Source organism: Camelina sativa, chromosome 20 (genome assembly GCF_000633955.1).
Source record: "Camelina sativa cultivar DH55 chromosome 20, Cs, whole genome shotgun sequence".
NCBI lineage: Eukaryota > Viridiplantae > Streptophyta > Magnoliopsida > Brassicales > Brassicaceae > Camelina > Camelina sativa.
The window spans coordinates 27,761,017-27,772,546 of NC_025704.1; the positions used below are offsets into that span (position 1 = coordinate 27,761,017).

The 11,530-nt window shown below is 35.7% G+C and overlaps 1 protein-coding gene across 1 annotated transcript; it reads right to left on the bottom strand.

Moving 5' to 3' along the window:
• On the bottom strand, window positions 10,402–11,530 carry LOC104771862 (protein NRT1/ PTR FAMILY 5.2-like). The gene is made up of 3 exons (XM_010496467.1): window positions 11,511–11,530; window positions 11,015–11,413; window positions 10,402–10,889 (listed from the first exon to the last, which is right to left on the bottom strand). The coding sequence occupies exons 2-3, from the start codon at window positions 11,326–11,328 to the stop codon at window positions 10,439–10,441; spliced, it is 765 nt and encodes a 254-aa protein (XP_010494769.1). The 5' UTR covers window positions 11,329–11,413; window positions 11,511–11,530; the 3' UTR covers window positions 10,402–10,438.

Here is an 11,530-nt window from a genome sequence, read left to right on the forward strand (position 1 = left end):
AGCCCAAAACGAGAGAGGAGAAGAGAACAGAGAAAGGTAGAGAGAGAACCCAGACTTTTGCAATTCGTAATTTGTTTTTTTTTTTTTAAGCAATCATTCAAAACAACCTCTCGAAGGTGAGATTTTTTAAAAAGAGGATTTCCCTTATAAAAATGTACCGAAAGTCTCCCACAATCATTATTATGTTTTCTAAAAAAAAAAGAACTTGGTTTTGAATAACAGTGGATTTGTTATGATTTTTGCAAATTGTTGATTGAATAACACTGAATTGTAAGTGATTTTGTATAATTTTTAACAAATTTCATATTCAATAACAGTAGATTTGAGATGTGATTTTAAAATCACTAGTTGAATAACAGGGGATTTAAAAAAAAATCACAAATCCTCCCAAATTCTGTTTTGAATACACCCCCATTATATTTACTGCCTAATGTGAAAGTTAATAAAATTATTCAGTATTCCTTAATCGTCCAATAGGGAGTTTTGGACAATTATCCTAACCTTTCTGTACAAAATAATTGCATTACTAAATATGAAAAAAAATTAGGATAGGGAAATCTATTTTATCTTACTTTTCCTTTTTTTGGTAGAATGACTACAAAATAATTATTATGGTGACTCATCGGCATGATTTGTCTTTTCAGTCGATGAAACAGAGAAGTGGAGATCTCACGCTTTCAACCATCCCTCTACCTTTCAGACCTTTGCTCTGGATCCTTAGGTTAAGAGTAACATAATGCATGACTTGGATCGGTTTTTGGTGGATCAAACGTGCTGCAAGGATGTGGGGAAAGCTTGGAAGAGAGGTTATCTCTTGTATGGTCCGCTTGGGACAGGCAAAACAAGTTTGGTTGCTGCCATGTCGAATGATCTACAAGTTGATGTATATTATCTAGACATTACTGGAGTTAGCAACAATTCTCAGCTTTTGACGTTGCTCAAGGAAACTGCTAACAATTCCATCCTTGGTGTGGAGGATATAAATTACTTAAGCAAGTTCATGAGTATTGAGCTGGAAGATGATGATTCAAAGGTATAAATTTTGATCTCTTGCACTTATAAAGCAACTTTTATTTATAGGAGTTCATGTTTTGGTTTGTATTGGCTTTTCATTAGGTAACACTCTTGGGTTTACTTGATTTTATGGATCGGGGTTTGTCAAACTGTGGTGACCAGACACCAGAGGATCATCATCTTCACAACAAACAACAAATAGATGGTTGATCCCGTGTTGCTAAGACCAGGACGCTTGGATATTCATATCCACTTGCCTTACTGCACACTAGTGTCTTTGAAATTCTGGTTACCAACTGTCTCAAAATCTCTGACCACAAGCTTTTCAAGAAGATCAAGGAGGCTGGAAACTGAAGTTAGTCCTGCTGAGGTTGTTGGGCAGCTGACTGGTAAAAAATCTGTGGACCAAAAACTAGAAGGGTTGATTGAGTTCTTGACAGCCAAGAAGACGAAAATGGACGACTCTCGAAGGTTGGTGGAAGTTTAGGTTAAGTCTTCTTTTGATGATGGTTGACGTGCTATGCTAGAATATATGACTTGCTAGTTTGACTCTTATTTTGATCCTGAATCTTGCCTTGGAGTATATGGAGATGTGTAAGTCTATGTGTCGAAGGTGAAAGCATGAAGACTTACGATGCTACAAGGTTGGTTTGTTGGACTCTGGAAAATAGGTTCACGCGTAGAAACCGTAACGGAGATCGAGTGACGTGGCTGTGTTTGTGTTTTTAGAGACTCTTTGATTAAAGAATAAGTTATTATCATATTTATTAAGAAGATTTGGGCTTATCCTTTAATAGGAAAGTAGGTCATATGAGGTATCCTATATATTGTATTATTGGACAAACATGTTGTTTGGCCGTTCAAGAAGAATTTTAGAAAACTAAGCGAATAAGCTTTTAGGGTTATTAGAGATTTTGGTTGGATTAAAAATTGGTCAGTGACAAGTCGTGTTGACTGTGTGTAAATCTGATTAAATATATCTTGTAAGATTGTTTAAGTGATTCTTAATAAGAAAAGAAGTTCTTTTCAATATTGGCTGCATCTTCGTTTTTGCAATTGGTATCATAGCAGTCAACCAACGAGAGCTCTATACTCGCTACAGGTTGAGATCTTGGGATAATGATGCAGTCGGGTAATGAGTTGATGATGCTTCAAAGAGCTGTGATCTTGGATGAACAAAGCTATGGTCGTTGGAAGGTCTGCATGGTTCAGTTGATCCGTAATCTAGGTGAGGATGCTTGGACGGCTGTGGAAGAAGGATGGGAACCTCCCTATGAGAAAACCGAAGCTGGTGACAAGATCACTAAACCTAAGGCATGCTGGACGGTAGAAGAAAAGAACTTGTCTAAATACAATGCTAGGGCTCTTAATGCTATCTTTGGAGCTAGTGATGATGATGAGTTTAAGCTTGTTCAAGGTTGTGAATCAGCTAAAGATGCTTGGGACATTCTGCAGAAGACTCATGAAGGAAACTCAAGTGTCAAAAGAACAAGATTAGACCAACTTGCATCTCAATTTGAAGTCTTGAGGATGGATCCAGGAGAGTCTATTTCACAGTTTAGTGCAAAATTGAGTGCTATTGCTAATGAAGCAAAGAATCTTGGTAAGATCTATAAGAATACCAAGCTGGTTAAAATTTTTATTAGATGTCTGTCATCTAAGTATGCAGCACACAAAGCTGTCATGCGAGTCTCTGGAAACACTGATACTTTGAAATTTGAAGATCTGGTTGGTGTGTTAAAGTCAGAAGAAATGGAGGTTGCTGAAGAACAAAGAATTCATGACAAAGGGATTGCTTTCAAGGCAGACGATACAAGTGACCAGTTAAAAGAAATTAAGGAGAATATGTCGTTGATGGCAAGGAACTTTGGAAAGGCTTTGAAGCGTGTTGAAAATGGTCAAGGAATAGATTCTTCTAGCTGGAACAGAAACGATGCAGAGAGATCTAACAATCGTTTCAACAAGACTGAAAAGGAGAAGGCTGATCATAGAAAAGATGTGCAATGTCACGAGTGTAATGGTTTTGGACACTACAAACCTGAATGTCCTTTGACAAAGAGGAAGGAGATGAAATGCTTTGAGTGTAAAGGAATAGGTCATTTGAAAATAGAATGTCCAAATTTGCAAAAAGCAAAGAACAAGTCATTTCTCAGCTATAGCGACTCAGAGTCAGAAAGTGATGAAGAAGAAGGAATGCTCAATCTCTTTGCTTTCAGTGTCAAAAGCGATGATGTGCCAGTTGAAAGCTCCAATGATGATGAGGAAGAATCAATTACAAAAGAAAGCTACTGTGTTTTGTATGACAATTGGGTTCAGCTTTGTAATGAAAAGCTGTTACTTATCAAGGAAAAGCTGAAACTAGAAGCCAAAGTTAACATGCTGGAAGAAAGGAAGCCTGAAGTTTTGATCCGTGATGAACTTCCTCCTACTGAAAAGGAGCTGTTTGAGAGGAAATTGAAGAACTTACATGAGATGTATGGTTTAGAAAAAGAAAGATCAACAAGCCTAGAAAGGGAATTGAATGAGAACCACAAAAAAATCAGGATGTTGAACAATGGTGGAAAGAAATTAGATGAGATCTTGTCAATGGGAATTGTTGGATCTCAACATCGTGGTCTGGGCTATAACGAACAACAGGATGTTGAACTTTTGTCATGTGATAATTCTATAAGCTTTGTGAAAAGTAACGTAACTCATGCTGTGGAGTCGACTGTTCTGAACAAAGTTGAACTACAGAGGAAGGCTGTAGTACCTGCAAAAAACAGAGCATCACGAGTCAGGTCTGGAAATCCTCGACAAAGCTGGACAGATTCCAAGCAAAGAAGAAGTAATATTGTGTGTTTTCACTGTGGCAATACAAGTCATGTTCGTAGTTTCTGTTTCAAGTTTAAGAACAAAATCAAGGAGCTTTGGATGGCTAGAAAATGTTTCATCGATCCACTTCACTTTTGCAAAGTCTGGGTTGCTAAAAAGGATCTTTACAGTAAGGTTTCTGAACATAATGAAAGACAATATAATCAAGTAATCCAGGAAACTGAGGAAATCAACTTATGCTGCAATCTCTCGAAGATAGTCACTGAAGAAGATGTTGGAGTTGAACCTGAGGTTTTACAGAAGCATGTTGCAGAACCACCTGTACAAGAAAAAGTCACAACTGAATCAACTAGATCCAATAGTGCTGATTGGAATGATGAATCATCAGGAGTCTTAGCTACATCTAAACAGTTTCAAAGACATAAGAATCACTCTGCTGCAGTTGCAGTTGTTGAGCAAACCCCTCATCATATTCAGATGAATTTTCAAGAAGTGGTGCAACATTGGCCCTGATTGGTAACGGCTGTTACTTTTGGCTGTAAAGACTTTGACTTTAAAATTTTAGCTGTAGAGAATTTGGCTGTAGATGCTTTGACTGTAGAAACTTTAACTGTTAAAATCTGATTGTTTACCAGCAACTTTTAAAGCTGTAGCTGTTATTTTTATTATTATTATAAGTATTAATAATAAATATATATTATGTCAGAAATTAATTTATATAACATTTTAATGACAAAATAAATTTTATTAATGATAAATTAAAATTTTAAAAAATATAAATCAATCAAATATGAAATTTTGTTTGAAAACTAATTAAAAACAAACAACTATAAGAATAATTTTCGGTAACAATACACTTCAACAATAAATTAAAAGATAGTAATAATACAATAGTCAATATAAAATTTCGCTAACAATATTCTGATTTTTCTTTTGTTTTTGGTGATTGATTCTTGATTATACTAGCAAATATCAATAGTGTCTTTTAATTGTTTTGAATGTTTTTTTTCTATTGAGTAGTTATATGAGCAGTCAAAAATCTATTAACCACTAATCAATGCATTGTTTGAATGTTATTCTCTTATTAATGATGAATTTCATAAACTCTTTTATAGTATTATTAGTGATGATGATGAAAAAATAAAATTTATTATTGAAATAGGTCTTAAAAGAAAGAGAAAAAAATGAAAATAATTAATTTATAAAAATAAAATATGTAAAATATTTATATATATTTTTGAAGAGGTTTTAAATATAAAAGGGTGAAAAAAAAGAATGCTTTAAAAATTGTTTTGTTTTAAAGCATGAATTTGACGCTTTAAAAAAAAGAGGAAAACAAGGAAGAGAACAAAAAAAGTGACTTTTAAAACTTTAAAAAAATTAAAAGCCAAAAAAGCATGATTGGCAAAAAAATGGCTGTCATGACTTTAAAAAAATTTAAAGTCTTAAAAGTAGGCTACCAATCAGGGCCATTGTTGTGTTTTAAAAGTTGAACCTAAGGATATCATAACAGCTCTTGAGGATTATTTTTGGTACAAGGTATAAAACTTATATGTGGCTAGATCTATATGTTAAAGTAAGAAACGCAAACTTTGTTAACGGGGTTCGGATAACCTACATCCCCGGGACCAAGTCCAGAATTCATTAACTAGAAAAGTTGTATCATACAATTGTATCTGATGGGGCGACGCCACACACCTTGTCTGAACCCTAAGGCGCACACCTCTTCATGAAACCCTCTCTTGGTATTTATAACAATTGCTCAAACCTAGAATTGACAACTTTCCTATTCTAAATCGGTAAACTAACATATTTAGATAACTCCTAAATAGAATTAATCCTAATTCCATAACTCGGTAGGATTAGTATAGCTTGCACCTCAAGCTATCTTCAAGCTTATGCCAACATTCTCCCTCTTAAGCTTGAACTCCTTTTCTTTCAAATCTCTCATGCCAATGAGATCCCTCATTTCTTTATAGTTGTTTCTTCCAAGCACTTTAGTCAAGATATCCGCCTTTTACTCACTCCCGCGTACATGCTCGACTTCCACTTCCCCACTCTCCACATCTCTTATATCTCTACAAAAGCTCATCTTATTTCCGTGATTGATCCCCCTTTTGATGTCTTCACCAAAAAACAATTAACACCTGAAAACTGTGCGCGAAACAGACTGAAGAGGCTTGAACAAATAACAAACCAACCAACACTATCTTCATCTCCTTCATTCTTTTGCTTAAGTTAAACAAGATTCAACTTCTTAACCATCTTTAATACCCACAAGTATCATGTTCATCCCACAGAGACATAGAGACTTCACCTTAGTCTTTCTAGTCTTTGTGACTGCAGGAGACACATCTTAGATTGATCCCAATCAGCTTCTCATAGGATTTTCTTTTCAAATAAGCTTGATATCTCCTTGCAAATTTCCTTTGAAAACTTATGACTGAACTTATGATAATCACTGAGAAGAACCTCTTCTCCTTTTTTTCATCAAAAGAAATCTTCAAATACTTCAACCTTGATGATGCAGATCATATCTCCTTGTCCCTTTCTTTTTTTTCAAACAACTCTACATTTCCTTTCAGATCTCTTTTAATCTCTTCAACCACACAATCTTCTTTATGAACTTTGTTAATCACACATACCTGTTTACAAGCTGAGAAGATGATCATCTCTTCTGAAATTATGCTCTCCAATCTAACCTTCAATATATTTCTTCACAACTTCTTGTTTGAGACAACTAAAAATCCTGCATTTTTTTCATCAGTTTTGATGCAGAGCACAATGGAGTAGCAAACCAACCCAAAAAATTATGAAATTTTGTGGCAATATCAACAACAGTCATATGAAGACATAAGAAAAAACATATCACGATTTCCATTTACGGTTTGAAAGTTACGGCCACTTTCCCAGAACAGATCCGGAATGATGCAACCTGCAAGCAGTCCAACTTTGAAAGCAAGTTCCCACTAAACCACAAGGAATCAGATGACAATCTTTATATCAATGGAAAGATCTCGCTCTCAAGAATTCAGAACATCTTTCGTAGCTTAAATCCGAGATCTGTAGCAATAATTACCGAAGAAGAAAGTACCGACCCTAGAAGGAAAACTGTTCTTGAATCCCCCGGAAACTTCTTCTTTTCATCATTCTTACGATTCCTCTTGTTCTTCTTGCATCTGTTCACTTTCTCTTTTGTAGGATTAAGCAATGAATCAACTTCCAACACTCCCTCTTGATTCATTAGCTGAATCCCCAAAGTCCAAAAAATTAGGAGATTTGATCCCACACGCTACTTCTTCTCGGTTGGTTCGTGAATCTCTTTCATGACATTGGTAGAACTCATTTGTGAGTTCCCTTACTCCCTCATTGCTTACAATCTTCACAAGATTTTAATTTGCTTTGTCACTCTCTCTCTCAGATCTCCCTCTTGCTCTTATTCTTCATGAATTTTTTCTTTCCTCTTTCTTCTTCTGCAGGTCCTTAGAGTGGAATAACTCTTTTCCCACTTCAATGGAGCTAATGCTTCACGTCAGTCTCTTCCGGTTAATCAAACCCTCACCACGTCGATTGTTCTTCATGGAGACTCTATGCTCTCCACAGTCCACACACATGTAATTCACTTCTCCCTCTTTTTTTGATTGTGTGTCTCAATAAGGCAAACATCTCTACCTCCAAATCATGCCCACCGTTGCACCTTTTGGCAAGTATCCATAATTTGAGTGTCTCGACTTGATCTTCACAACCCCGCAAAGTCAAGCCTTCAACTCCCATCTCGATCAGCCACAGTAAATTAAATCCTACCTCCAAGTCTTCTACTCATAATCTCACATGACGCCTTTAAACCTTCAAACCAAATATATCTCCAAAAAAAAACGCTGTCGGCTTCTTCTTTTTTTTCTTTACAAACTCTCTTCTATGTTGTGTCAATTCAGTTCTCCATCATCTTATTCATAATTGATCATCCAAACATGATATGTCTTTGTTCTTCTCTTCACCCTCAACGGACAAAGAACTGGATACGATGCAATATTTTTCTTCATTAATTTGTTAGTACCGAAACAACCGAAACAGTCAATACTTTTGATTTCATAAGCTCTTGTGCGCAACTTCTCTTCTTTAGAGCAATCAGTCAATCACGATTCACAAACATACTCTCTCTAGTGACGTCTTTATCCAATACTCTTTCGACTCAGAGACCAGACCATGCTTAGTTACAATTGTAATCTGTAATCAACCCAACGAAACTTTGTCCAGCTTCTAATCCCAAAGCTCAACCAAGTTTTGGAACAAACCCATCACACAACTTCGACACGAGACCGACAAAGCTCATCTCTTCAAATCGACCTCTTGCTTCTTCCTTCAGGGTTTGTAAATTTTGATATTCAAAGAAGGATTAGATTATCTTCATCTGAATTAAAATAAAACAACAATATTCTTATCTCTTAATCATCGAAACGAGTCAGAGACGAGGATGACTCTCAATGCCTTTGAGAGTTGAGACCTTATCCTTATCTTCGCATCACTAGAATCAGTTGTAGCTCTGATTTGAATCAGTTATTTGCTATAGTTATTTGCATCAAAGCATATATCCCTGGTAAAATAAAAAAATCAAATTTGATGCTTTAAAGTTTCTGAATCAAGCACCCTCTGATTTTGTGAGCTTCTCTATTCAACTTCTTATTTATTCCTCTAACTCATGATGAAATCTTGCTTTACAATTCTGATTGACCACTATTTATCCGATCCGGTGACGTCTCTTTGCCAATCCAAAATATATATAGAGCTTTATTCCCAATTGATTCTGATTTTTGGGCTTCAAAACAAACAACAACCAAAAGAGATTTCCTTTTCTAAAATCTGACATCTCTCGTACTGGAGCTTCTTCACGCATCTTGCTTCATACTGAACGACTTCAATACTTCTTACGCCTTCGTTCCTCTCTCGTGGTAGCAAGATCTTGTGCTGTCGATGTTGTTCCCNCCTTTTTTTTTTTTTTTTTTCTTTTTTTCTAAATTCACACAAGACTTAAATATGAGTCATGATTCATAAAACCATATGAGATCCTCTTCATCCAAACTCCTCCTTCTTTTGACAGCACAAGAAGCGATAATTCTGAATCTTCTTTTGAACTTGATACGTCAACAACTTTCATCATAGCCCTAACACACCGTATCTCTATTTTGCTTCGTTTTTTCAAATTTCATAAAGCATACGCATAAACACGATCTCACTTCTCATTCTTCTTGTCTTGCCACAAATCCAAGATCACACCCGAAGCAAGAACAGATCTCTATCGAGCACCGCTCTGATACCAAATATAAAACTTATATGTGGCTAGATCTATATGTTAAAGTAAGAGACGCAAACTTTGTTAATGGGGTTCCGATAACCTACATCCCCGGGACCAAGTCCAGAATTCATTAACTAGAAAAATTGCATCATACAATTGTATCTGATGGGGCGACGCCACACACCTTGTCTGAACCCTAAGGCGCACACCTCTTCATGAAACCCTCTCTTGGTATTTATAACAATTGCTCAAACCTAGAATTGACAACTTTCCTATTCTAAACCGGTAAACTAACATATTTAGATAACTCCTAAATAGAATTAATCCTAATTCCATAACTCGGTAGGATTAGTATAGCTTGCACCTCAAGCTATCTTCAAGCTTATGCCAACACAAGGCATGATAGGAAGCTTGTTGTGTCTCACTGCTTATGTCTTTATCCTTGTTTTTATATGAATGTGCACTCATGTTGGGGGAGATGATGAAATGATGATATTGGTGATGATGGTGATGTTGTAGCTTATGTGGTTGAGACTTATGGAGCTTGAGTTGTCACATTCAGATAAAAAGGGGGAGAATAAAAGCATGAAGACTTACGATGCTACAAGGTTGGTTTGTTGGACTCTGGAAAAGAGGTTCACGCATAGAAACCGTAACGGAGATCGAGTGATGTGGCTGTGTTTGTGTTTTTAGAGACTCTTTGATTAAAGAACAAGTTATTGTCATATTTATTAAGAAGAATTAAGCTTATCCTTTAATAGGAAAGTAGGTCATAGGAGATATCCTATATATTGTATTATTGGATAAACATGTTGTTTGGCCGTTCAAGAAGAATTTTAGAGAACTAAGTGAATCAGATTTTAGGGCTCTTAGAGATTTTGGTTAGATTAAAAATTAGTCAGTGACAAGTCGTGTTGACTGTGTATAAATCTGATTAAACATATCTTATAAGATTGTTTAAGTGATTCTTAATAAGAAAAGAAGTTCTTTTCAATATTGGCTGCATCTTCGTTTTTACAGAAGGATTGTAATTCTATGTGTTTTGGTTCGAATGACACTAAGTTAGAGGGTAGAGTGGTTTGTGATTTTGTAAAAAAGTCTCTAATTCGATAATATAAATATCAAATTATGTTCTAAAGCATGTGGCCTTTGCTTTAGTCTTTTTTATTTGGTATGGCTCGAGATTGGATTCTAGTATAATTTTTACTCTCTTCAGACCATGGAATGAAAAATCTAAACGTAAAAGTCAAGAATGAAAGTTACTGAAACTGCTGAAATGATGATATAGAAAAAAACTATAGTATTATTCATTATTTGTCATTCATGCTCTTTCATTTCCTCCTCTTTCACATCCACTGAATCAGTAACCTCAGCTCTATAAACATAAAACCTAACCACGACCAAGAACAAGACAAAGTTAACCAGATTGAGTACCGCAAAGAACAGGTAATAATAATCCAACCTAGACTCGTTAAGATTATTCAAAATCCATCCTCTTCCTCGCTTCTTCGTTATCTCAGACACTGTCGATAACAGGAAACTGCTCATGAAGTTTCCGACTGCTAAACTTGTTGTCGAATACGATGTTCCAAGACTTTTCATGCTCTCGGGAGCTTGATCATAGAAAAATTCTAGCTTTGCAACTTCTAAAAATGAATCAGCTATACCCATTAGCACGAATTGAGGAAGCAAAACGAAGATAGTCAAAGGTAGTTTTACTCCGGTTTGGTGGATGAGACCATGATCAGCAGCGATTTTGAGTCTATACCTGTTTCAAAAATACCATATAAAAAGGTGTAAGACACAAGAAATATTTGATATGTTTTGTCTTAATGTTCTGTTCCTTAATTATTTACTTAGTTTAAGATGGAAGCTCTTTAATCTTAACAATACCTTTCAGTGACAGATGCAACGATCATGATGAGGATATGAAAGATAAGACCAATTCCCATTCGTTGAAGCAAAGTAATGCCTCTTGGATTTCCAGTGTATTTTCGGGTTAGCTTAACGAAGACTCGATCGTATATGACTATGGAAATGAGCATCGAGAGTGTGACGAAAGCGGAGAGACTAGCTGGTGGGATGCTGAAAGCTCCAGTGACCTTCCGGTCTAGAGTGGTTCCTTGTTTGACAAACAAAGTGTTTATTTGAGCGATCATCATGCTTGGGATGAAAGTTATGAACAAGACTGGTAACATTCTTAGCATTTGTTTTGTTTCTTCGACTTCTGTGGTTGTACATAGATTCCATTTATGATTTGTTCCTGTTTTGAGTGAAGCTCTGTCTAAAAATCTGCAACATAGTTACATGTTAAGTACTTTATGATATACTTAGCTATAATAGTAAATTAAATTTGAGATTGAACTAAATAAAAATACACATGCATTACCGTAAACTTGGGGTGGATTG